Source organism: Acanthaster planci, linkage group LG13 (genome assembly GCF_054643075.1).
Source record: "Acanthaster planci isolate LZ-2023a linkage group LG13, COTS_SCS, whole genome shotgun sequence".
Taxonomy (NCBI): Eukaryota; Metazoa; Echinodermata; class Asteroidea; order Valvatida; family Acanthasteridae; genus Acanthaster; species Acanthaster planci.
Window position 1 is genome coordinate 2,178,169 of NC_141789.1, and position 27,548 is coordinate 2,205,716.

Genomic DNA, 27,548 nt, shown 5'->3' on the forward strand with positions numbered 1-27,548 from the left:
TGATCACCTCAGTGGAAAAAGTATACTGTTTTTGTTTTTTTTGCTGACCCCTCTCGGAAAAATGCACGCTGCGCGAGATCTGTATGTCCGAATTTTGCAAACAAGGTGTCAAAATAACTGCAAAGAATTGCTCTAAAAATTCTGAAAGGTTCAACTTCTTTAAAAAAATGCACACCGTCGATATCGAAAAAAATGTCAAGGGGGTAGATTCCGCCCCTCCTCCTGCTCTTGTAGGGTTAAGATGGATAATCCTTTACGAACAGAGGGCGCCATTTATTCCCGGATGGGGAAAACGAAAACCCTGCTGCATGCATAGCGCATGGTATCAGTGCACATTCAGTTTCACAGAAAGTTTGAGGTGCACAGTTCCCAACCAGTGTGTAGTACGTGTATTAATTCATAATTCTAGTTATTGTGTATTGTAGATATAGAGAAAACCTCATTTAGTCAGTCAAGGCTTATTGGAACTCGGGACCCTGGACTACCGGTAAGGAGATTCTCCTACTAACCTAGAAGGCTGTAGTGCGTAGTATGCCTACATTTGGGGGGGGGGGATTCGTAATGTTCGTTGTCTACCGCGCTCCCGCGTGGCGAACGAAAACGATGAACCCCACACTTCTTTCTTGGGGTATCCGTCTACGTCTCGTAGTTTGAGTCCTAGTTTTACAAGATCCGTTAAGGTGAAGAGTAGGCAGTACAGTATGGGGCCTAGCACTACCTAGGCCTACTTTCCGCATACATCACCTGTTACATGACGTGGTGTTCAGCATGTTCAGGGCAATCTTTCATGTCTTTGAACGTGCACAATTTTGATGCCTTGAACTGTGCACTTTTTTAGCCCTAACAGTCCTCAATCCTGCACCTATTGGAGGACTGAGGACTGTTAGGGTTAAGGGAGTCATGGTCAGCGTTCGACCAGGCCCGGCTGGCAGCATGGGGATTCACATCCCCTTTGAAGTCTCCAGCTCCCACCCTGCCACTAACGTTAGTTAAATTGGGAAATCGCAACTGTTGCCTTGGCTAGGATTCCAGTACAAAGTAGTTGTTTTGGGGTCACTTCAAAATCCTTATTTTGTCTGGGCTAGGGTCCTACTGTCATTACCGTCTTGACTGTTATTCCAAATGTGTTTCTAATTAGGCTTACATGTAGGCCTACGGCTCTAAGATTACAATTTTCCGAATTAAATGTCAACATGGAAAAACTGGGGAATTTAAGAGCTCTCAATATTTATTTTCAGAGGGATGAAAAGTCTGAATTAACTGTGGAGAGGGGAATCTAATTGTCGCAGTATTCATCAAAATGCTGGAATGGTAAAATACATCCATGTATCTCGTGTAGTGTGGCTGGCCGATGTGACATACCATACCCTCACCCCAAAAGTACATGTACGTATCACGCTCAACATGTTGCCTGGGTGCAAAGTGGCAAATGGGGAATGGGCAAAGTGGTAAGCATGGTAAGATGGCAAAGTGGCAGATAAGCCTTATCGAAAATACTGCATGGGCGATTTAAAGGTATTGTGGGAAGGAAAAAGGAGCAAACATTGCCCCCTTTTTCCTTCCCACAATGCCTTTCTACCATTGTGCAAAATCACCCATGCAGTATTTTCGATAAGGCTTCTGGGCGGAGTGGTTGTGAGAAAAGTACATGTAGTTGTGGGTGAAGTGACTGCAAAAAGTATGTTCCTGTTATCGGCAAAAGTGGTCTCTTGGGTTAGGATTGTACATCTGATGCCCTCCTTTTCTAGTGCGTTTGTGAGACTTAGTTTGACCGTTCACCATGCACATATTGTTTACTTGTCAACTTAACTTTACTTTTAATCACAGTTGACATGACATCTGGCAGCAGTCAATGCATGAGAGAGAGGTTCTATGTCAATTCCTGAAGATGTGTACACAAGTGTTGTATTTCAACTTGCCCTATAAGGCCTTGAAAAAACAGATGCTAGGTTGAGAGGTACTGCTGTCCATGCATATCACGAACTACACTGGAGGGATAGGGGACCGAGTCGGCGTCAACGGTACTTGTGAGCAACCATTTTCACTGTATTGAGGAAGTCAGGGTTCTGCTGGAAACATCACTGAAAATGCCACAATTTTAGAGCATTGCATAACCCATGTGACCCGGAAATGGTGACATGCAAGACCAAGGTTCTCTTGGAATCAGTGACTGAATGAGGCAAAGGCAAGGTTTGATCTTACGCTTGTAACACCCAATGCTGAATCTATTTTTTCAACCTCTTCCGACATTTTAACCATTTTTATTAGGAGGCTGTAACATTCTTGTACCATAGGACCAGGACAGACCTGTCCGTATCACTCCTACATTGACATTTCAACGATACAATGCAATTACATGGATATCGTTTGCCTTACTTTTTCAAAGACTGCAGTGATACCATTGCATATGTAGTGCCTTGATAACCCATCAGGATCCTGGAACTCTAAGACAAGAAAATCTTAGTGTGACAAAACTCACAATTGTAACTACAAAAGCTAAACTGAACTGAGGCAGTCAATCAGAATGTCATGAGAACCATGACAGAAAGTAACGAACATCAGCAGTGAATTTTTCGAATGCCAGTTGTGGTCTTGCCAAATTTTAAAACGCATCTTCACAGAGGATATCCCATCAGAGGGCGTCCCACTTTGAAAAGCAGCTGCAACTGAAATGAACTGCAGCAAGTGTATTTCAACATCTACTTGCCTGAAGAAAACGACGTACCGTTTTTGCCTGGATTCAAGGAGGTGAGACACCAAGCATGAACGATAATCTGCCACAGTTGAAGGTTGTGTTGCTGGGCAAGCCATGTGGAGGGAAGACTTGTCTAATGGAGAGGTTTGTCTGCAACAGATTCCGCCACGAGGCTAAACCAGTGAGTACAAAAGGCCTCTCCAAATGAGTGTACATGTTTTCAGTACATCTCAGTCTGTTTGTTGGTCTCTGTTTTCTTTACTTTGTCTTTATTGTTCCGCTCTTGTCTTTCCTGGATGATTTCTCGTCGGTTTTGTTAGTCAAATTTTTGACTAACATTTTTGGGGGGAGGGGAGGTGGTAGCACAATGAAAGGTGGTGGGCACATTTCAGAATTTCAAATGGGAAAGGAAGGACCGGGGGAGAGGGGGGAACCTCTACTGGGGGCACATCTTTCCCCTGCCCCCAAACAGGGAAATATGAGTAATAATGTTTCCCCATGTGACTTTGTCCCAGACATGTGGTGTAGCTTTTGAACTGAAGGACGTTAAAGTGGATAGCCGGACAGTCAGGATACAAATCTGGGTAAGTGTCGCTAGTGACAGGACCTCCAACTCTGAGGGATAAGACCAGCAAGTGTTAAAAGGGGTAGGAGGGGCTTATGAGATAGGGAAGAGGGGAGGGAGGCTTTGTCCCTCAGTCACACAGTGACTGTGTTGCCATAGTTTATTTTGGAAGTTCTTCCTCTCTACCCAATCAGGAGTCATCCTGTCATTCTTGGGCACAGCTTTCCAAGATTACTGGTCCAGGGGATCATCGGGCCGTCAGATCTGTAGAGATCAATCGAGGAAGTGGGCTGAGAACTGTACTGTATTGGACTTCGTGCAACTGAAGAAAAATCAAATTTTGATTTGTTTGTGGATCTTCAAAAATACTCAGCTCAACTCTTACTCAAAAATGTCAGCTCCCACTTTGTTGCCAAGAGGGAGAATTGCTATTTCTCCAAGTTGGAGAAGCCTCTCAAGCCAATGTAGTAGGCCTGCATTAGATTGAATAATTGAATATCGGACCTGAAAGTTGATCAAATATTCCAACACTTGGTCATACAGTAATTTTTTATTAACCGTGCCTCCAAAGGGATAGATTTTATACACAAAATAACACATTATCATCACTGCCAACAGAGTAGTGATTTCATGTTTAGCAAAGCTGAAGCGTATGACCCAATTTGGAAAACAAAATGGTTCATGTTATTGTTCTGCACTTAAGAATAATTGAATCACATTGAATTAAATCGAACATTGACTTTTCAAGTATTTCATGAAATTCTGATAATACAGCATTCAGTGCCGGCCTGTGGTATAACTGAGTGATCAAATCAAGGTTTACCTGCAGTCCTGAAAAGAAGCAACTGAAATATCCATGGCAAGTTATTTCCAGTCCAGTGTTAATCTCTTTATCGAGCATCACTATATTTAATTGTCTGATCATCAGGACATTGGGGGAAGTGAACTGTACACGTCTATCAGTCGGCTTTACTACCGAGGGGCTGGCGCTGCTATAGTCTGTTATGGTAAGTCGCGGCTGTCGTCCAAGATGAACGATTAGGTTTCCTTAACCTGACCCTCCGGACACCATTCAAAAGCCATTGTGATTTCGACACACTGACCACAACACAACCCTCTGGGTTATGTGAATACCGTTGAGTCCTTTGGTTAAAAAAGTCTGTTCTTTTATATACTCGTGCAAACACGATTGGATGCGACATTCATAAAAAGTTTGTTAACCTTGACAGGCCTAAATCGAATGTTCAGGATTTTTCCCACACACCTGAGGGAGTTAAGATTGGCTCAACTATAAATGAATACGGAGTTACAAAGGGTGAATTTTTTCCGTTTTTTTTTTTTTTTTAGTCTTTCAAACGCAATGAGAGAAAAATTATTTGGGAGGCTCTCCCATTTCTCCTCTTCCCCAAAGTGTATAGAAAGCCCCCAAATTTAGCCTGTCCCCATAGAAAGGCCATGACAGTATTCTCCCCCATTTTTTGGCTCCTGGACACAAAGTGGCCCCCATCCTCCCCCTAAAAGAGATATTTGGTTCTAGATCTTTCTGGTTATGCATCAATCTGTCTGTCTGTCTGTCTGTCTTTATCCCTGTACAGATCTTACCAGTCCAACCAGCTTTGACAGGATCAAGCTCTGGGTGGAACAGGTGAAAAGGAGCGAAGAGGTACTATGTCGTACAGCGTGTACATTTTTACCAGACGAGTTCTTTTCCCGGTCATCAAATTTTTGGGTCCTTAGAAAGTTTGCATTTAGCTGATGTCTTCATGAGGAATTCTAGTGTTAACTACATTTATACATCTAGGTGTCAGATGTTGACATGTTAGCCATGTAAATTTTGGTGCCTTTTCCTGTCTTTGCTGTATTTCTGGCATGGCTTGCTAAGTGTGATTTTTTCCCCCCGTAGTTTTGTTTAAATTTGTGCTCATTTTTGAAAACAAGTATATCTCTCACTCATATTCATAATCAAGAGCCAACTTCTGACAGTTTTGTTGACCGTTAGTCACACCTTTTTTTTCATTGTTTAATTCTATCTCAGTTTTGCAAAATTTATCTGTGCGGTACAAAGCTTGACCTAGTGGAGAGGGGTAGGCTGCCGAGACAGGTGGACAGTGACGTTGTGGCAGATTACACGGAAGGTACTCAGGCGCTTTTTAACTAGAACTTTTCCACTTTATCTTCCAGAGTTTTTTTTTTTTTTTGAAACCAATATGGTACAGCAGATAAACTGGTAGTGATCAAGCTTCACAAAATGTCTCACAAAATTTAAAGGGAACATGCTCAAGGGAAAGGGAAAGCACACTGTCCTTTCAAGTGGATTACGCTGTTTGAATTTCCAATAAAAATGGGCATTAGAGTGAAATGACAGATTTAGACTGCATTTGCACGTACCACAGTGCAGCAGAAAAAATATTCTGAAGGGACTATGCGTGTAAACCTTGTGAACTACACGAATTTTCCCACCTTGGCTTCTAGAACTTTGTTGAAACCTCCGTAGGAGAACGCCCTAGGGGGGGCGATCAAATCTCGCAAAATGGCGGTGACTCAGGCTCATTTTTTTACTTATTTGCTTGTGTCGTGCAGGAAAAAGGGAACACCAAGCTATCTATTTTGATGTACATCTTACGTTTATTCTCGACTAAAGACAGGTTTTCTGTGATGGGGTTTGCAATGCGGATAGTTTGTGTTGATTTCCATCATGCAAGATTTGTTCAAAGGTCTGTAAATCAAAACAAGGAAAACAAGGTCAGCAACTGTGGACTCTTTTTTTTATTTCCCTTGGGCATTCCCAAACCGTGTATTTTGATAGTGCTTCCATTTGCCCATCTGCCTCGACAACCCATGATATTTAGTTTGACTGATAAATCTCTTTCCTTTTTGAACACAGAACTTCATGCAGAAGTCTTTGAAACTTCAAGTAAGACTGGTTACAATGTCAGTAAGTACAAGCTGTGCCCGATGGTTTGTAGTACGAAGTCCTTAAATTTGGAATTCTTCAAATGATTTTCGTGAAGCTTCAGTGTATTTTGAAATAATTTAATCGATGGATTTGATGAGGTTTTCCAAGGACATGGTAATTCTTTGGAGTCTGTTTCTCTGCCCTCGCTTGGCAGTGTTTGAGATCACCGAGTTGAGTAGCAGAGTCCTGCCCCGAACAAATGTCAGTGTTTTTTTATTTCACATAATTGCAGGAGATCTGTTCTTGAAGGTTGCCAAAGATTACCTCCATGACGGCAAGCACATAGCTTACATTGATAGTAGACAAGAAGATGGAGAGGATATAGGTATGTTTTTATTCATGTTTTTTAGATCAATTCATTTCAAAAGTCCGTTCATTTTATCTATATTATCTGATCAAGTTCTTTGAGTTTTCCCCAGGAATTGTACACACGTGAATTATAATTTGATGACTCCTGACTCATCGCTCCCACAAGACCAAGGGCTAGTAGTACCTTTTCTGAACAGTTTGTTTGTTTGTTCCTTTTTGTGGGCGGCAGCACTGCTGGGAAACAACAAACGTAAACGATGTGGCTGCTGCCCCTGGTAGCCGGTCACAACATGCACACGTCCAGCTAGAATCACAAGAAGTGCCCCTGTCAATGCGTCGGCGTCCTGTCAATGGTGTTATAGGTGGTCTTTAACCCTAACCTTCCCCAACCACAGAATTAAACAGTAGTAAAGTGTTTAATTCTGTGCGGATAGGTCTGGTAGGCCCATAACAGCTGGCTTTTGCATTGGGTTTGGCATACCTCAGAAAAACAAAGTCCAACAGCCTCTGTGCACAAAGTCCCATATGGGTGTTTAACTTTGTGTGAATGGGGAAGGTTAGGGCCAGCAACCCTTGGGGGGGGTTAGGGTTAATATTGAAATTATTATTGAATATTAATATTGAAATTAGTATTAATTTTTGCAGGAAAGGATACAAACTGATGCCTTTCGGATTCTCTATCAATGTTAAGAAAAGGGAATGAAAGTCATGGGATGGATTCAGGATTTTTTGTCGAGGGGTCTTCAAATGTTTAGATGGGGGGAGGGGGTTGTGTTACGGTATTCGTCATCATTATTGGGCCCCTTTCAACTCTTTGTTTTGCTCTTAAACAAATGCCCAAATAAGACCCCTACGGTTTTTTTCTTTGTTGAGGAGCCGGCATCCTCTAGATCCGGGCGTCAAAAAGAAGTAGGAGACGAGCGGGGTGACGTCGACCCTGTCCGCTGTGTAATTTCTTCATGCGACCCTGTATGGCCTCTCTGAGTGGTTGAGACTAAATGTTAGGGGCTTTTTCACATGCCCTTGGATGGAAGGGCAAGAAAATTATCCCCTAAACGCTTCTCATATCTAAAAAAAAAAAAAATAATTGCTCTCTTTTGAGGGGGCGTGGCCCCCGTTGCCCTTCCCCTGCTGTATGAAATTACCTTTAAAGAGAACTTACGCAACTCTAGTATCTTGTAAAAACAGTGAAATTTATTTTTATATTGCATGTTTTGTACATTATTCCTTTTTTCGTAGACTGTAATATTTTTGGATTGTTTTCTTTACTTGCTCAAAGTGAGCAATCATTGTATGTTTCATTATATTTCCAGTGCTGAACACATGTACCTTTTAAAGTTGTAGTTTTATTCTATTTAGAGGAAAAATGTCCTCCATGTCTGCATTACTTTTGGTTAACCGAACTTAAAAAAGCGTAGGTCCTTATCGAATCTTCCCTCTCACAAATTCTTTATTCTAGATCTGTTACTTCAATAAACCTTTTGCAAATTAAATTTGATTACAGTCTGGTACACAGACTTATCTGATTACATGATACATAATTTGAATTCCCCAGACTAAAGACACTGTTGCTATACCGCGTGATTTGGGGCTAAGTTCTGCATAGCGACCACCATCTCTGAAATGGGCTGGTTCCTTTATGCCCTTCTTGTCCATTGGAAGCAGCGTATTGGTGCAAGGTGTCTCTTATTAAGCAAAAGCCTGCCCTTAATCACAAAGTCAGGGATAGATGTCTCTAGTATGGAGAATTCAAATTGTTATGTTCATGGGAATTCAAAGAACTCCATGTACCATATTTTCTTCAAATTTAATTCGCAAAAGGTTTATTACTTCAGCAGCCTCAGACGATTCACATTTCTCACAAATAAATATACATGTAATTGTAATTTCAATTGCACTGGTAATAAATTAATCTGTTTGAGATAATGATGTCAGTGGCTTATTCGTATGCAGTTTTCATGTTGAATTGACTGTCTTATTTCATTCAAGTGAAATTAGGGAGTTTAGAGGCCTATGTGGTCGGGAATTATTTTCAGTTGACAAATCCCCCAATGTGTGCATGTACATTGACTCATCTTAAACCAATGGTGACGTATGTTACCTATGTTATTTGGATGTAATTCAATCCATAATAAAAATCTCCGTTATAATGTTGATTGGTTTTACTGAGCATGAAGGAATTCCTCCATGGTTTTAGTTATATTCAGCCTAAGCAAGAAATTAGACTGAGGGGCGCCCCCAACATGTCCAATCGCTATACACACTTTATGTATAGACTATTGTTACCTAACACGTGCCCACCTAAGTGCTTGAAAAGAATTCATCACTTTCCAGTCAAATAATGCCGACCAATGCAGAGCGGGGGGGTCCTCTCAGTCTCATATCTTGCTTCATATAATTTTAGTTTGACTTTCTTTTGCATGGTGTTTATTCAAAGCCATATTTTGTTGGGATATGTTTGTCTGGGGCAGAATATCGTTGTAGGAACATTAGAGGTTTTAACCAAAGAACGATCTAAAGTTTGGTTGTGAAACCGCACCCAGCAGCTAGCTGCTTAAAAAGAAATACGTATATAGAGAGGGCGCTATTCATACATCATGGCGGCTACCAAGGAAGGTAAAAAACAGTAGATCTTGCCGCCTGTGATTATTTTTTTGCAGGGTTGTAAGTATTGAGTAGTTATAATGTCTGTCTTCTAAGAACGAATTAAATGTAGCATGAGTTTAAATGTGTTATTTTCGTAATTTTCATTGCACTAGCACTGACTAGCAGTAGCACGACTAGTGACCGAAATATGTAATGATGTTGTATGTCGGCATCTACAGTGACCTAGGGTCCCGGTCTACCCCAGGTGGACTCCCTGACTGTACTACGTTACGTAATGAAATAAAGACAACGTCCAACCTGGGCTAGGGCCTGGTCTTACTTACTACTTAGTGTCAACACACACAAGTGGCGTCAACATAGCCCCTAGGCACTAGTGTGGCAACAAAGCATCTTCTACTTGAAAATACCCTCTACAGATTTAAGTTAACCCCTTCTCGACGGGATTTTCTTTCAAAAAGCCGACTCCAAGAATTCCAGCCTCGCTTCGCCAAGAAGGCCACCTGCCAAACCGCAAATTCTCGGTTTGTGGCCCAGCGTGCTCTGCATGCTTTGAATTACACGGTGAAAAGGCTGATTGTTCGGTGGCATGCGGCTCTACTCAAGCTTCCACATTCCCGTTGCCTCTTTTCAAAGTGGGGACTATTGTGAAGCTGGTGATTATGATGCAAATTCCATCTTTTCATTTCTGGGCTATGCATAAAGACCAACTACCATATATACAAGAGCCAGGGTCTGCCTCCTTTCACCGTGTTTGCTCGAGCGTGGGCCGAGAATAATAGCTGAAAAGCCGGCTGAAGATCTCAATTTTTACAGCGTGTTTTTACGCGTTCCGGCGTGATGGGGTTAAAAGTGGTTTTGTTATATTTTAGAGACTCTAATCTAGATAGTTCTAACTTAGAGCTAAACCTTTGGCATGCTTATCAGAGATAAGAATTAAATTGAAAATCTTTGGGTATCTTGGCATTTCTTTAAAGTGTCAATTTGTTCGTGTTTGTCATTTTTTACATGATTTTAACGAAGACCTATTAGTGAACGTTACATTGTAATTCCCAGAGAGTTAGGCCTGCCTTTGTCATTAAAATCTCACAAACTGCCCAGATATGGATGGAGAGCAGCGCCGAAGACGCAAGCACGGGATGCTGAAGATGTACTATGGACTGGACGATGAGACCGGGAAGGAGGCCACCACAGACCCCATCGACATTGATGGGGCGCACTTTGACCCCGATGTTTACCTGGCCCGACTCATGAGAGAGAAAAGGTTGACAGAGTTGGTGGACCGGGAGGTAGACATGGTCAAACGTGAGACGTATTTCTCATTTCCCCTTTCAAGATGCTCTCGTTGAACTCTACTGCACTGGTAGGCACTAACCTCAGGTCAAAGCAGCACACCCCATCACTTATTAATCAAGGACAAGAGAGCACAACCGTTCCGTGTACCCTCTCCTGGGATTTTGAGGGCAGCTGAGTTTCCACTGCAACAGCGCTCGTGGCGCCGGATGTTTGAAAACAACTAAACCACTTAAATCAAACCCATGGCATAGTATCTAAAAATCCTGTTTGCTTTTAACTGTTAATTACACTGTTCGCTGGGTTTTCCAGCAATCAAAGTGTGCTTATGTATGTGCTGAAATGTAAAATATGGGCCATTACCATTGACACAAAGTTTACATCATCAGAGGCGTGGTCCTTTTTGATTCCCACAGACAGCAATTTCTCATCTTTTGGCCGAACAATGGTCAGCGTACTCAAACCGGGCATTTGCTTTTTCCAAGCTACATTACACAACACAGACGGCCAAGAAAATTGAGTTTGATTTTTCTGGCCATTCTCTGAAGGAACACCCTCCCCCTCTTAGCAACCTGAAATGAAGTACTTGGGAAATTGAACTACCTTATTTTTCCTGTGACATTCACATGTAATATCAGTTTATAACCTCCTTTTTTCCTTTGCAGAGATCCGTTCCTTGGACAGCGACATGCAGACGCTTGTCTATGAGAACTACAACAAGTTCATCAGTGCGACAGACACAATAAGGAAGGTATGCACGCCCAACCTCTGATAGTATTTATTTCTGTTCATCCCGCAGCAGGTGTCAATTACAGGATGACTTTAAATGGCATAATATTTCAGGGAAGCCCTTGAAATCAGGATGTAAGAACTGAAAACCCAATCCTCTTATCAACCTGGGGGGGATTCGAACCCGGGTCACAGAGGTGGAAGGCGAGGAAGGAACCGCTACCCCCAATCCTGAGTTGACCTCGGTCTTCTCATAAGAGGTTTATTACTGCATCACACATGCACACGCATCACCTGTTACCAGTGCCCATTGGCTGACATGCAGACTTTGTTCTACTTGTTGATTGGAATTTGACACTGCATGAGTGATGTGGTTTAGGTTGTGACAGCATTCTGTGGAAATTGGTCCAACCGTTACTGATCTATTATTATCCATTTTTCACAAACTTAGGGTGTCGTTGCCCATCGGAAAACTCAGATCTGTTGTGTTTATTTTTTTTTTTAATCCCAGATGAAAACCGACTTCCGAAAGATGGAGGAAGAGATGGATCGTCTAGCAACCAACATGGACGCCATCACCGATTTCAGCGCCAAGATCAGCGGTACCCTGCAGGACAGACGAGAGCAGATAACCAAGCTGAGCAGCGTGCACATGCTGCTGAAGAAGGTATGGCAAGAAGACTGTGCCTCAGGTGTTGGGACCGGCCAAGGGCAGCACAGGCTGTTGCTCGGCCAATGCTCGTGCCCAGTATGAAGATAAACATTGAAATAAGTACCCGTCACGTGTAGCACTGCATACTTGTCTGGTTCCTTTACTGAAAGATTCTAACTTATTCGTCTGTAGCCACCGTAGTCATGTGACCGAAACCAGGTGGAATCTCTCCTGTTTTGGAAAATTTCAGGAGCTGTCGCAAATTTTCTGAACTCATCTCTGTCGAACAGAAAACACTGCTGAGCTGAGTTTTGTATTAAGCTTAGAGAATCAATTAGCCAAGAACCGGTCCACTGCAGTAGAGGTTACAGTTTGGCAACCTGTGTTTGCTAAGCAAATATCTTGTATGCTCAGCTGCCCCTTTATCTCAGCCCCAGTAATTCAAAGACACTTTGATCAACTCTGATGCAGCTTTGACAATCTTAGGTATTCCAGTGCATTTTAGTTCAGTTAGTCCAGTTGGGGTCCGCTGAATGCCAGTGACGGAATGCTCGCGGGATTTCTAACACTGTCTTGTTTTGGACCATGTGTTTCCGCCAGCTTCAGTTCTTGTTTGAGCTTCCAGCCAGACTAAAGAAGTGCATCGAGATGAAGGCCTACAGCCAGGCAGTCAGGTGAGATAATGGTCGTTTTCAATGCCTCCAAGTTTCCCACGTCATGCAGACAAATTAAATCCTTCACCTATTTAGCATGCAATCAATTTATTGTTGCGATTGCCCCGCCAGGTACTACGTAAAAGCCCGAGCTGTGTTGCTTCAGTACCAGCACATGACTTCGTTCCACGGCATCCAGCAAGACTGCAACGAGATTGTTAACGAACTCCGAGCGATACTGCGGGAACAGTTCACCAACAAAGAGGTACAGTTAGGCACAGAAACATCTGGAAACATTTGATATTGAGACCTCTGCACGCCGCTGAAAATGCTTCGTCCATCCAATGTCACTGAGTTTTGCCATTGCCCGGCGTACACGTAGTAACTGGCTTTGTTGAGATGTGGTTCGAGTCTTCTTGAAGAATCTGTGTCTCTGAAAACCTCCAGTGTAGTTTCTTTCAGAGGTCTGGAGTTCATCTTTGTTGGGGTTCTACTCTGTAGAAGAGTTCAGAGAAATTTGGCAGGTTTCTGTGAACAAAAAGTGCCTCAGGGGAATGTGAAGAGATCTGTTTCAGTTAGTCTCTGGTGTTTTGTATTTTCGATGCAGTCGAGTGCCAAGCAGTTAGCAGAGAGCGTGGACCTGCTGCTGCAGTTGAAAGAGCCGCCGGACGAACTCTGCGATGAATTCCTCTCACAGTAAGCTGACAATCCAGGGTTTGTGGATGGTTGAAGCTGAGAACTACAGGGAGATAACTTTTCTTAACAAACATCAGTTTATACTGTGATGAAGTGTCTTACTGAGATGGTACTCGGAGGGATTGGTCGAAATAGAGAGTAGAAATGGCTTAATGATTATTTATATGAGACTTGTAATGTCGTAGATGTTACTGTTGTTTGTTGGTTTTGTTTGTTCATTTGCTTTAACGAGGGCCGATGAAAATCTCTAATGACTTCTTTTTTATGACGTGATGTCTTAAGTTATTACAGGCGTAAGATTTCGGTGTACTCGTTGTCTTCTGAACCTGTACAGCGCCAAGGAGAAACTGGACGAAGACTTGGCTGAAATTGCCTCCCAGGTAGATCCAGCCCAGGTTGGCACCCAGCAGCCTGAAAGCTCAGCTGAGGTGGAGGGAACCGAGGAGACGAGACCGGCAGAAAAGCTCCTGCGGAGCATCCCCATGGTGGGTAGAAATGATTCCCTTTTGTCCGTGGACATCTCGTAAATTGTCGATGCTAGCCACTTAGAAACGCTCTCATTTGATTGGATCTCTCCACCCACCCACCCCCCCCTTCTCCTCAGGACGTCTTGGAGTTCATCGACAGCAGCTGCAACAGCTTCCTCAGTAACATCAGTCTCCTGATTGCCTCGTACAAGGAGCTGTTTGTCGACAGGCAGGCCTCAGAGTAAGCACACCCTGAACGTTGTCTCTCACAGAATCGTAAATCACCGGATCTGTTTAACTAACCAAAAAAAAATACAGAGCAACTAAAAAAGCGTTATGTCAGGTTCTTGTCTGACAAGCATATGCAGCAAGGTATGAGACAGAGAGAACCCCCCCTGCTTTGTGTTGGTCATTGTCTCGCAGGAATCTGGGGAATTCCTTTCAGACATCTTGGGGGGATGTGTTAAGTAACAATAGTTTGGAATGTGTATAGGGATTGGACATGTTGGGGGGGTACCCCTCGGTCTCATTTCTTGCTGGGCATACTGACAAGCAGTCTTAGGCTCAGAGTGGAAATTTTTGAAAGAGGTTATGTAGATTGTCCGATGTCAATTAGGTTTTGTTTTCAGAGCTACCTGGTTAGCCAGTACCCAGCTAACTCAACAACTTTGACAGTACTTGAATAGCGGCACATTTCTGTTTTATATTTGCATAATTAGCAGTAAAGGACACACTTTGTAACTGTCTGGTGTCAAGGCTTCCAGTGCACTGTGTACCATAACAAAACCTATTGCTGATTTCCATTGCCTTTTGTTGGATTTCATATGGAAGCATTTCAGCTTTGTTCCATTTTGTTGCGGTTAGTTTGGTACTTACAGAAATACTTAATTAGTTTGGTGTTGAGGAGAGTCTGGTGTCATGACTGACAGAAAGCATGGGGCTCGTTAAGAGCTTGAATAAACCAAATGTTCTTACAAACGGGCCAGACCAGGCCCCATCCCCCCCAAAAAAAACCAATGCAGCTCTCTTTTCCCGTTGAATTCTTAGCAAACGTAAGTTGACTCATCAATCGTGATTTTACGGTCACAGTTCCCAGGAGCAAGAGAAGCTAGTGGAGGTGGCCCATGCCAAGCTGGCCGAGTTTGTCAACTCACACATGCAGCAGTACTTCGCCCACGTTGATGAGAGGATCAAGACCGAGGTATGTCAGTGCACTTGCTTGGCTGATGGAGAATCCGACCCAAACTACCCTGCTATTGGCCAAAATGGAGCACCGGGATTCTAAATTGGATTTGTCGGTCAGTTCTTGATTACAGAATGTAATTTTGGCCCACGGTTTCAGTGAAATTCAGAAAAACTGAGGTGAGGGTTTTGTCATTTCACTGATAACTTGAAGGAGGTACTCTATGTGGAGTTGGTTGTCATACAAGTAAAAGTGAGGGTTCCATGATTTCTGTTAACTTTTTGAAAGCTTGCTGAATTCTTGCTCAAGCCCGCAACCTTGTGCCCGATAGCTTTACAGAAATAGCAGCTGTACAAGACAGTCAGCCCACTCGAAAGACGGCAACTTACTGATTTCAGAATCAGTGAGTCTCATTTGTCTCCACCCTTTTTCTGCTCAGAAAAGCACAGTGGAGAACTCCCTGCTGGTCCGTGCCCTCGACCGCTTCTACCGACGGCTGCTGGCTACCGACCGCCTCGTCCCCCAGCTCAAGATCATCGAGCGTGCCTCGGCAATCATTGCTCAGTGCGGCCACGAGAGGGCACTCTTCTACTTTGATGGCCTCAAGCGTCATTTTTCAGGTGAGAGGCCGACTGTTACAGTGGTAGACATGAACAAGTCATTTAATTTCTTTAAAGGGTTTTTGACAGTTTTTCAATTCGTTGTTTTTAAAAAATCTCAGAGTGTATGACCGACATACGGCAAACCCTTTGTGCACCGAGGATTGCGGGCAAGAAGGATAAACCAGACATGGTGGACCTACTCAACACAACATCCACATCAGTTGTAGAACAACTCAAAGCCATTCTGACTAACCTCAAGGTAACAGTCAGTTGGGATTTTTTTTAGGGGGGGGCGGCTGTCATCTTTGCAACCAATGCAAGTGAAATATTTATTACAAATGTTGATCTGTAACTGAAATTTTTAGCTTCATGTCATATTTTCAAGCCATTTGTTCTGTTGACTTTTAATTTCAAGTAATTGAAATATTTTGCTGCATTGGAATCACTTGGTCATTGCTGTTAAGGTCTGTTCTGTTGAAGCAGCCACATATTATTCTTATAAAAACTGTATAGTCTTACTGTAAGTTGTAATTGAGTTGTGTATACTTAGTCACGTGGTACTGGAATTTGACCTTCGACCCCTGAAATAATCTATTTGAGATCTGTCGGGGAAAATGTACGTAATTGAAATAATCATTTTGAAGTAATAAGCTCAACTTGTCATGTGAGTAACATATGATCAACTAACCATGCCTGCTGTTATAAAGCAGTGCCTTTGGTAAACTTACGTCATGACATGCCTATGCAATATGATGCATTGAAATGCTGAAAGAGGATCTTTGTCTTTGAGTCAAGCGTTTATTGCTCCTCAAGTTACTCTTAATAAGGGATCTTTTTTTTCCCCTCCTGGTTTTGATGTCCTAGGCTTTCATAGCCAGCGACATCACTTTCTCCCAGACGCCGTACTTCCGGAGTCTGTTCTGTCAAGACGACATCAGGGAGGGGCTCCTTGTGGCTTTCTTCAGGCACATGTGCGCAGCGTCCCGCGTGAGTACAACTAGGCTCGCATCAAAGCAGTGTGTCTTTGCAGAGATACCAAGTTTGAAGTAGGGAAGAGAGTTCTGAGGAGTGAATGGTTCCAGACTGTGACATCCTGTCCGAGTTGAACCCCAGTTGAGTGAAGACATCAGTGACACGAAATGTAACCCTCGTAAGAATTCAGTTGGAAGTTGAGTTTGAAACTCATTCGGTAGAACCAGCCACAGCAACAGCTTATCTGAACCCATTTATACTTTGTGATTAATGACATATTACTGCAAGTAATTTGGATAAGAATGAGATGCTTTTCCACATTCTGGCACCGTTTTCCAGGACCTCTGTGACGGTGTTGGCGAGAAGGGATCGTCCACCGCTCCGGCTCTCGTACTGGTCCTGTCCAGACTCTTGCTGGACTTTGAATCGACCACCATCAGTCAGCTGGTGAGTTGGCCAAGCCTTCTTTTCGTGACTGCGACATTCTTAAAAAAAAAAAGGTGGTTCTGTAATTACCGCTCGACCACAAGTCTTACTGGTGTCGGAGGAAGGCTCGTGTACAGTTAGTGATCTGTTCCACATGAAATCTTTCACGAGGCTGGTAGTTTGAACCCAACCTTAGTAAACTTGTGAATTCAAGTCACGAGATCTTGTTGAAAGTACTTTTAAACATTTCACTTGTAATTTCCAGAATCTTGTGACAAAGGTTACTTCAAGGGACAATACCGCATCGAAAAGTAACGGCTAGGGGCTAACCTGCCAGTACTTTGGATAGATCCGAACGTTAACCCGTCTCGTATAAATATTCAGCTATTTTGTTCCCTTTGCAGTTGGTGCTATGCGACGAGCTGTTCCCCGTCGACAACCGACGGGGCCTGACGCAGACATCCGTGCTGTGCGCCGAAGCGCAGAGCGCCGCGCAGACTCTCCTGAACCATTACGTCAAAGTTCAGGGGTTGCAAATATCCCAGGTTGGTTAGACCTCTCAAAACTGTTCCTTGACAACAACCAGGCTCCCGCTCCCCCCCCCAAAAAAAATGACGATCCCTTCTGGATTTATGTGAATGGTGCTCAAACGGTTTCCATCTGAGTGGGGCTGTCTCACATAAGGTTGCATTCACATCAGCTTATTTTAGTCACAAATTCTTTCAGTTTTGTGCTCGTCAATTTTTTCTTCATCAAATATTCGATTTTGTTACCCCATGTGGGAAATTCCTCCTTGTCTTTAATATTGGACACGTAAAGCAGTATTTGCATTTGTATCTTTAGACGGTTTTCTGGCTCATTCCACTGTTTGGTTCCGAGTAGTACCATAGAGAAAATAAATGATTACTTACTTCGGCATTTTTGATTGTTGAAATGGGATCTAGTTCAAAATTTAGGTCACCCTCTTTTTTGGTTTGTTTCTTTGCTTTGCACAGATGCTGAGAAAGAGCGTGGAGACGCGGGACTGGCTGAACACCATAGAGCCCCGCACCGTGCGCGCCGTCATGAAGCGCGTCGTGGAGGACGTCACTACCATCGACAGCCAAGTGGGGGCACTGTACGAGGAAGGGGTCCGCAAAGCGCACAGCAGCGACTCCAGCCGCCGGGCGCTGAGCTACAGCGTGTCGCGGCAGCAGCAGCAACAACAGCGCATGCAGCGGAGCTACGCGTCCAGGTGCGTTTTGCAAATTGTGGCTTCGCCTTTGACTTCAGCTCTGGGCTTTGTCAACGAATTTAGTTGGAATTTTCTTTCTATTGTTTCTGACATTTCATTTGCATACCTGAGTCATGTTTTCTGATAATGACCATCTGACGATGTGCCATTGCTTGTGTTAGCTAGAATAGGCACATTGGATCAGCAGTATTTTAATAGGATTTTTACAAGTGCATAACCAATTATTCACTGGTTTCTTGCGGAAGTTAAACAAGGTTTACCCCGTACTTAAGTGGCTTTGATGTGGAGCCAGAAAATAACAGTTGTCTAGTTGAATGCCGAAAGAAATTTGGGTCAGTTCCAAGGGGTCAGGCTTGTTCTTAAAGTTGACTTTTGACTAAACTCGTTTTAAATTGAAAAATAAAACATCAATATTTGCAGTAGCAACTTTGATACCAGTTTGATGAGCAACATTCAGAAGCTGTTCTCGGAGCGCATCGAGATCTTCAGCAGCGTGGAGTTCTCCAAGGTGTCCATCCTGACCGGCATCGTCAAGATCAGCCTCAAGGTAGGGTAAATGCATCCACTTGGCTTAGAGACCTTCCCACTGACAAACGTCTTCCAGTGCCAGCAGCCAAAGATATTGACAGGGCATTTCATTCATAGACGCCCCGTTGATGTTTCCTCTATCCCAGACCTTTCTGGAGTGTGTGAGACTGCGAACGTTTGGCCGTTACGGTCTCCAACAGATCCAGGTGGACACCCACTACCTTAACCTGTACCTCTGGCGCTTCGTGTCCGACGAAAAGTGAGTGAGACTTCACAGTGGCATTCATAAAGATCTTCTGACGATGAGCTTAAGGCCTCAAATCTCTGGGCTGTAATTGACGTCAAATCTTGTGTTGCGTATAATTCGAATTGGACAGACTCCCTGTAAAGCTTACACTTGAGAAAAATACACACTTCGAACTCTGAATAGACAATAGTGCTTCTACTCAGCAGAATCAACGATCGGGCAGTATTGCTCACGAAGATTTTAACGATGTGCCTCACTTTTCTGTCTGTGAATAATTGTTGCCTTGCCAAATTTTTAAGTCTTTCGTTCCTCATTCACTTCGATGTGTTTCGGTTATTAATGTCAGGACAGCCAGAAAGCAGCATAATATAAGAACTCAAGTTGCATAGAAGTACGTCGTCATCTTTAGCTTATGTTCCTTCAGATTGGTTCACTTCTTGCTGGACGAGGTCGTCGGGAGTGCTCTGCATCGATGCCTAGATCCCATTCTAATGGAACCAAGTGTAAGTACTAAACAAACAACTGCAGTTCTAAAGTGTGTGAGCGGATCCCACAAAATGAGTCTTAGGGCCATTTTTTTCAATAAGTTTGTTATGAGTTTTGGACTGCATGATTGTGAAAAGTTTCGAGGGTTCAGTATGCAAGACCCATCCAGAGGTGTGAAATTCCAAACGTGACTCTGGTGAGTTGTTGCTTATTTTTGGTCGCAAATCCAGCTTTTTAACCCTTTAACTCCCTGACCATTTTTTTCTCATGGAAATTTCTCAAGTCCGCTGCTGCTGTGCAGTGACCCGAAGGCACATGCCGTGCATTCCAACCAAAATGTGGACACTTAGCCACTAGGCTGTCAGCGGTTGAGCGCTACCTTCCCAAATCCTTCAAAGCGCTGCGCGTCCTTGGGAGAGATAGAGGGGATAACCTGTGCTTTTAGTTTTAAAAAGACTGTCCCATCAGAAGAAGAGATATGGACACAGCAGCCTTGTTAAGTCTGCTGGCATTTGATTCAAGATTCTCTCAAAATTGGCCGTGTCCAAACAGGTTTCTAGAGCTGTGGATGCATCTGTTGTCTGCGTGTCTCTGTAATGGAGCGAAAATCTAGTCCTAGCTCTAGGCAATACATGTAAATTGGGAGCCAGCCGTAGTCAGAATCATTGGGTCAGGAAACCATTCCAGGCTGTGGCTAAATGTCACAAGGGGCTCCAATGGAAAATGCTACTTTGTGTTAGCAGCCAGGTTGCATCGACTTGTGCCTCCTTGTTAACCATGGCTGAGTAATTAGGACACCAATATGTCACTGTATGTGCATTACTGAGGGGACTTCCGGGTCTCGGAATGACGTTATATAGATCAAAGGCTGTGCGCCAATAAAATCAGTAATTAGTGGCCTTCACTGCCGTGCTCGTGAGTAGTATATTTTATGTGCGCCTTCTGCAGGCTTCGTAGTTCTGTAAAAACGGCAGGGTTGAAAAAAATATATATTCTGCCTGCATCTCGTAATGCGCCATCCACCCATCCATGAATAATGCTCGTAATTTTGTGTGCCATGCGACTGCATGGGCATATTGATTGCCTGTGGTTAAAAGATGCTGGTGGTCTGTGTGGTGCATTTGTTTTGGTTTTTAAGGCTTACTGTTAAAAGCTTGATATATCAGGCTTTAGCTCAGTTCTTACCCACATCTATTGCTGGTTTCGGGCCTTCCACACGTATATACTCTGTCGCTGAGAGCATGGATGTCTCTGGACTGTTTTAAAGGGGGGAGGGCATTGCTGACAGATGGTCGGTAAATTTCATGAGTGTCATAGTCGTCTTATTCTCAACCTGACACATGATCTCCCAACCTTCCTTTCGCTTCCTTGTTCATTCTTACAGACAGCACCACGATTGTAACAAAACTGACCAATGTGGGGGTTGCCCCCCCACACCACCTCAGGGGACACCCTCCCCCCACACCACCTCAGGGGACACCCTCCCCCACACCACCTCAGGTGACACCCTCCCCCCACACCACCTCAGGGGACACCCTCCCCCCACACCACCTCAGGGGACACCCTCCCCCCACACCACCTCAGGGGACACCCTCCCCCCCACACCACCTCAGGGGACACCCTCCCCCCACACCACCTCAGGGGACACCCTCCCCCCACCCCACCCCAGGGGACACCCTCCCCCCCACACCACCTCAGGGGACACCCTCCCCCCACACCACCTCAGGGGACACCCTCCCCCCACACCCCCTCAGGGGCCACCCCCCCCCCCCACCACCTCAGGGGACACCCTCCCCCACACCACCTCAGGGGACACCCTCCCCCACACCACCTCAGGGGACACCCTCCCCCACACCACCTCAGGGGACACCCTCCCCCACACCACCTCAGGGGACACCCTTGAAATGCACCGGTTGCTGAGTATTAACATTCTCAACCGTTCAGTTACCAGATCATGTCAAGATCCCATTGCCTGAGCATTAGTTTGATAGGGGACGTCTCAAACACAGTTGGACCCGCTTCGCTCCACCCTTGCAAAAGAAAGTGGGAGCTTTTGTCCCTAGCCAGTGCACTTGAAACAACTCCATCTTTGTACACTTGTCGGCATAGGACCCATGCTAGACTGCCACACGGGGACTGTCACAAAATCCGTAGCACACTCCGAGTCAGCGCTGGGCACACAGCACCATTCGCATTTGCTAGTTGACCAAGCCTCTCTACTTATCACCAGAGAGGGGGCTCTTGTCACTCAGAATGTCACATCCAAACCAAAAAACTCCTGATCCAACCTTGATGATGATTGGATGTTATTCTGTGGAAATAATTTCATCCACATCATAAAAGAAAGAAGGAGTAATGGCTGTTGTTGTTCAAAACATTTGGTTCCTGACCCTTTTTTTGGAAACAGTATCTGATGCAATGCTACTATGTTTCAACAATTACTTTTAAGGCCCCTTAATCAGTGATCACATTTCCTGTTGTTGTGTAATTACCCCTCCGAAGAACTAGCACCCTCCCTGCCAAAGTAATGGAACATTCCACGTGTCAGGGACTCTTCGCAGTTTACTCCATACATCTTGGTATTCATGTTTGCCATGCAAATTACATTGCATCTACCCCACAAAAGAGCATGCTTTAACCCAGTCGTTCTCCCGACAACTGAACACTAGCAGACTTTCAATAATGGTGAAATCAGCCTTCCCTTTTGTTTTAAGTGATACTTTGAAAAAAAACCCACTTTTTGAGTCGCACAGAATTTAAGCGGCAGTGAAATAGTTTTTGCCTGTGTGGAATAAATGTAATTTTTATGTTGCTTTTGCTTTGATGTTTGCTCATAAAATATGCGAAGCCACGTTGAAGACCATTAAATACCCTCATTTGAATATGGAGAGACTTGGCAAATATCCTGGTACAGGCTGCTTGCCTCTGTGCCTGCGCATATGTTTTCTTGCATCAGTGAGCACCGATTGTAACGTACATGTTGCCTGAGACAGGCTTATGTGTAATTGATACTCTTGGCATATTTTCTGCCATCTGTAGTGAGAAATTTGTGAAAGAACAAAGAAAACTCATCAAGCTATTTCCACATTTTGCCGATTTTTGACCGGAGACCATTATGTGTGGCATTTTGGACCAGCACCAAAGTGTAAATATTAAATTGCCGCCACCCACTTTGTTTTTAATGTCAAAACGTGGTTTAAAGCCAATTTTACATTTCTCATGACTCGGCGTGCTCTTTCCAGATGTCTGCCAAAGTACCAGTTGCCATGTGGAGTAAAATTGCCAAAATCAATTCTGTTACTACCAAAAGTATCAGGGAGGGGATGTTAACATTCCGATGATTTCCACAGGGATCTATACTTGGACCACATGTTTCCCAGGAAATATCCTCAACAGGTTGCTCCAATTATCAGGCCTTGGGGCATTCAATTTCACACATATGCCGATGACATTCAACCGTACGTGAATGTTCAACGCTATCGGCTATCGTTTTTCCTGGCTGACATTTCTGCGTCTCAAAGCAGTGTGCCCAAGCTGATTTGTTGCCTTTCCTGTAGACAATGAATTGGTGTCTCCAACCATTTCAGTCGGGGGATTTGGGAGTAACATTTTGACTCATCTACGGACATGTCGTCTCATGTTACATTCCTTTGTAAGTCAGTCATTTTCAGTTTTATGCAATGTCTCATGAATCTGTCACTTCATTGACGGGGACAGTTGTACCCGTGCCATAAGAGCCCTTGCTCCGTCTTAACTCAATAAGCCTTTTGTGAGTGAAATTTGAATAAAATCTGGTGCACTGTGTTATTTGATTGCTTATAAACATAACAATTTGAATTCCCCAGACTGAAGACACTGTTGCTGTACCTCATGGTTTGGGCCAAGCTTTTGCATAGTGACCACCATCTCCAGAATGGACTGCAGGGTTGGCTGATTTAAATTATCGTGATTTAAATCACCGATGTTAATCAAATGTTTTTTTTTTAAATCATTGATTTAAATCAACATATTTAATTTTGGCAGAGGAAAGGCAAAAATGTGTAAATTTTTAATTCTTTTTATTGATTGGAAATGTTTGCAGGTTTTGCACAGTTTAATCAACAGCCCCCCCCCCCAAATGCACACGTGTTACACGTGTGCATTCGTACACGGGTTGACAAGATTTTTTTGTCCAATTCATTTCACTTGATTCAATTTAAATCAACTTTTTGGATTCAGTAGGTGTATCTGATGCGAAGGATTTATCATCATGATTTAATTTGACTTCATTTGAATTGCCCATTTCAGAGTTTGACATGGTAAAGTATCAGTGTACAGCGTACATCCACCTTTTATGTACAGGAACACAGGTATTTTATTGAGATTAGAAACTACGGTCATTATGCAGTGTAACTACAACCGCTAAATACCCCTTAATGAATACCCCTAATAAAGTGAGTTTCATCACGCCTAAGTCATTGCTCTGTGGAGCTGGATCACTACAAAATGAGACTGCTTTTTGCACTTTGAACAAGGTAAAGTACCAGCATTTTGTACCGACATATACAGTAGCATGTAAAGTAAATGCATGTTGTTCATGGCGTGTTTCTCACTCATTAGTCGCTTGATGCACGTAGTGCTCAAAATTATTCTAATCCTTTGGGAAATAACATACTTTTCTATATTCTTCATTTGTAAAAACTAATATGTTGGTACTTCCACCAGATCTTTTGTCTATTTGTTGCAATACGCAAGCCCACACGTGTGTTGGCTAAACTTCATTTGCATAATAATAGATACAGCCCGGGTTACATATTCTCTTCTAAATAGTCAAAAGAGTGGTCTTTGTTCTTATAAATAAATATAAATAATTTTTTTTCCATTTTTTTAACAAAACAAATCAACAACCCTGATATATTGGACTGGTTCCTTTGTGCCCTTCTTATCCATTGAAAACAGTGTATTGGTGCAAGGCATCTCTTATGTTACTAAGCAAAAACTTTCCCCAAATCACGAGGTATAGCAACAGTGTCTCTAGTGTGGAAAATTCAAATTGGTATGTTTACATGAATTACAAAAAGTCAGTATACCAGATTTTATTCCCAATTAACTTCCAAAAGAGTTGTGTCGACTCTCTTTTGGCTGGCTGCAAACAGCTCAGACATCAAATCAGAAACCTGATAAATCTTTTACAATTGAGTGTAAAAGAGATTTCCCAAGCAAGAATAGCATTTTATTGAGCAACAAGCAGATAGCTGTTTACTAGTTTCTTCACATATTTAACAGTAGTTTTTAAATGAACTTGACTCCGGTCTAGCTGGTTGTCGGAATTCAGCCACTAGCTGAGTCTGTGTTTAGCCGAATCCGTAGCTGAGTCACAATTCCAGAAAGAAATGGACATCGTCTTGACTCACAGCAGTAGGTGGTTGTGAGAAAAAGCCTGTTGATAGCTAAGAACATTTCATATTTGGACTGTTGGACTGTTCTCAGCAACAGACAGTAAAAAAACAATGCCGCCTTCACATTTTGAGTTTCAGACGGAGAAGTTAGCGTCATACAAGTGCCTTTGTACGTTATCTTGATGAAGAACTCTCTGTCTGTGAGCAGATATGCGTGGCCTCTCACCACGCTTTGGAGACCACTAAAAAAAAATTGATATCGGGGTATCTTGCCACTTCTGTGGGTTCAGCACTCCATGATCCTGGCCTTGAAAAGATGCATGTACTCTGAACACTTTGAAAGGCATTGAAAGACTGCCCCCCAAACTCTAAAAGGCAATAACAGGAGGGATTTTAACAGTAAGCTCGTCTTTTGTAGAAACTTTTGTGATGGTTGCGCCAGGTCAGATATCTGTTCGTGCACTGTAACTCCAAAACTGCAGAACATGATATTCGTGAATTGCACGCATGTGCGCGCCCATGACCATTTAATGCCATGCACATTGACGGAAGATGGTTTACTTTCGTCATCAAAACCACCCCAAATTGCAGGCGTGTTAGTGAATGCCCTATCATGTTAAAGTTCTAACCCGGGTCGTCAATTGTTTTCCCAGTCCCACTCACCAACGTTGGAGCTGTAAGTCAAGCCAAGCGTGTAGCTATTGGCGCGATGACAGAAGCCTGTGTGATATCCATCAAGTGGCTTTTGCATAGACAGCCAAGGCTAGGACAGAGCAGAGCTGACAAATATACTGGTATCATCAGAGTCACCTCGGCATATTCAAATCAATAAAATGAAACTCCATCACTAAACTGTTTAAGCTTTGTGTTGTTGATGCTACCACTGTTGTTTTAACATCAACAGTGGAGGAATGGGCAGCTTGCCTATTGTGTAGCATATTCCATATACATGCAGGCTTGTGTCTTTCTACCCAGGAGCTCAAACAAAGTAAACAACGGGTACCTTGGGATCCTCTGCCATTCTCCCCCACTTAGAATTATGAGAGATACTAAATACAAATAGCGTGGTATATTTATGTGGCATGATATGCCACGACCAGAACCTTGCAAGGTAATTAAAAAATTACCTGAACAGCTGGCTTTGTTTCGACCGAGAGAGAGCAGTTGGTGTCTAGATACTCTGCAGAGGTGGGTCAAGTTACACAAATGGCTGTTATTTTTCTGTGAATCGCATTTGTGTGTTCTCTTGAAGGGCTTTCACTAAAGAAAATAGAATATTATAATTCTAACTTCTTGTCGCTTCACAGATCGTAGAGGTCATCTGTGATAGAGGTTGAGGGTTCTGTACTCGGGGGCCCAGCTGTTGACTTCCCTCACCTGTGGTAGTCATCTGAGATACAGCTGCAGGTTACCAAGGGTTAGTGCGAGCAGAGCCGTACCTGAATTGGGCAGTGACTCGGACGTGTATGTTGACCGGCATCATTCCGTCTGTACCACAGTCTGGGTCAGCAGAAGCTGGTTGCCTGCCAGAATGCCATTGGATGCATATTGCTTTGACTGGCTCCCAGCTGATTTTTATTTTGTCTCGCTCAGCTAAACAACATGGCAATATGTTTTTGGCACCACAGCTCCATGAATCTCTGCCCTCATCTGGAAATTTGCCAACTTCCAGTTACATCTACTCATTAAAAGAAAATATAAAAATGTATGCAGGCCTCGACCTTAACACTAGTCAAACAGCGTCGGACGAGTGGCGTGTATTCATCAACTTGCCTGATGGGTAGTAAAGAAATACTTACTTGTTTGAAAATGTCCTTTGTTGTATTCATAAAGATGAATAAAGTAAATGTGAAATTGATTGTATGGCATTGCTTATTATTGAATTATAACAGTCTGAAGGATTCCACTATTAAGCTGTCAAATAGACAGCAAGGCTCCACCGTAACGGTCGAAACAAACAAACTTGCCCAGCGGGCTAGTCAAATGTAGAGCTTAAGGTCGAGGTCTGTCGTTAGTCTTCTGCACAGTCCCTGTAATTTACAGCATTACAGCAAAGTGCTGCTTTCTAACAATCTCTACCATTATGTCTCTCCAAATAACTTCACTCACCTGGTATCTTTTTATCTTGGATGTTACCGATTAAATCATTCAAAAATCCTTCTCTGCAACTTCTTAGAAACCTCTTAGAAATAGTATTCTTTTTTACTGGAGAAGAGAAAAGATAACTGGAGATGTAACGCGTCACACCTTTAGGGGGTCCAAATGAGTAAAGTGGAAATGGAATTATGTATTGTTGAAAAAAAAAAGTGGCAACCAAACTCGTTTGAGTTAATTTTTTGCAAGTTGGTTTATCCAACATTTTCCGAGTATTTCTGTATTCCCTTTGGTATTATGTATGCAAAATTTATGATGCGTATCACCTACAAAAATGACATTATTTGTCTGGTTGCGAAAGTAATGAAATGAACATACTGGAAGCCTAGCAAGTCTGCTGAGAATGTAACCTATTTGAATTACCACAAAGCTGCAGTTGTCTTCATTTGATGTAAAGATTGGGTGTAAAGGAGCATATAATCATTGTTTGTGCAAAGCACTGTTATTAAAGTGGTGATTAAAACTAATTAAGACAGTTGTCATTGTGAGTGGCATTTTCGAGGGGTGCATTGGTTCGAGTTTTAAAGGTTTTTTTTGTGTGTGTGGGCTCTCACTGGCAAGGACTGCACCGTTTGGGACGAGCGACAATAAACGGCGTAGTCCCCGACCACACCCGATGGCAGTGTTGCTGTTTCAGCAATTCTACCGGTATCCCCAGATTTTTAAATACACGCAACTCCGTAGCACTGCCCAGTTGTGTTCATCCAGCATGATTTGAA

At 43.2% G+C, this 27,548-nt stretch overlaps 2 protein-coding genes across 8 annotated transcripts; both read left to right on the forward strand.

The window, feature by feature from the left end:
• The first annotated feature begins 303 nt into the window (after window positions 1-303).
• On the forward strand, window positions 304-8,455 carry LOC110977092 (ras-related protein Rab-24-like). 5 transcript variants are annotated; one of them, XM_022230907.2, is made up of 10 exons: window positions 304-487; window positions 1,239-1,448; window positions 1,828-2,876; window positions 3,211-3,279; window positions 4,189-4,267; window positions 4,856-4,923; window positions 5,296-5,395; window positions 6,145-6,195; window positions 6,449-6,541; window positions 6,755-8,455. In XM_022230907.2, the coding sequence occupies exons 3-10, from the start codon at window positions 2,763-2,765 to the stop codon at window positions 6,802-6,804; spliced, it is 624 nt and encodes a 207-aa protein (XP_022086599.1). In that variant the 5' UTR covers window positions 304-487; window positions 1,239-1,448; window positions 1,828-2,762; the 3' UTR covers window positions 6,805-8,455. The 5 variants fall into 5 exon arrangements, with proteins under 5 accessions (XP_022086599.1, XP_022086598.1, XP_087001003.1 ...); XM_022230906.2 differs by having other exon boundaries at window positions 1,239-1,386; XM_087144877.1 differs by lacking the exon at window positions 1,239-1,448 and having other exon boundaries at window positions 1,828-2,021; window positions 2,622-2,876.
• A 130-nt stretch (window positions 8,456-8,585) lies between these two features.
• On the forward strand, window positions 8,586-27,296 carry vps51 (VPS51 subunit of GARP complex). Of its 3 annotated transcripts, none has more exons than XM_022230904.2 (20): window positions 8,586-9,141; window positions 10,231-10,434; window positions 11,088-11,173; window positions 11,663-11,818; window positions 12,404-12,477; window positions 12,589-12,721; window positions 13,064-13,152; window positions 13,487-13,637; window positions 13,757-13,860; window positions 14,709-14,820; window positions 15,242-15,422; window positions 15,524-15,663; window positions 16,269-16,391; window positions 16,716-16,823; window positions 17,207-17,347; window positions 17,798-18,036; window positions 18,457-18,583; window positions 18,711-18,823; window positions 19,236-19,314; window positions 25,983-27,296. In XM_022230904.2, the coding sequence occupies exons 1-20, from the start codon at window positions 9,123-9,125 to the stop codon at window positions 26,010-26,012; spliced, it is 2,409 nt and encodes an 802-aa protein (XP_022086596.2). In that variant the 5' UTR covers window positions 8,586-9,122; the 3' UTR covers window positions 26,013-27,296. The 3 variants fall into 3 exon arrangements, with proteins under 3 accessions (XP_022086596.2, XP_087001000.1, XP_087000999.1); XM_087144873.1 differs by having other exon boundaries at window positions 9,119-9,189; XM_087144874.1 differs by lacking the exon at window positions 25,983-27,296 and having other exon boundaries at window positions 19,158-19,276.
• The last annotated feature ends 252 nt before the right edge of the window (window positions 27,297-27,548 follow it).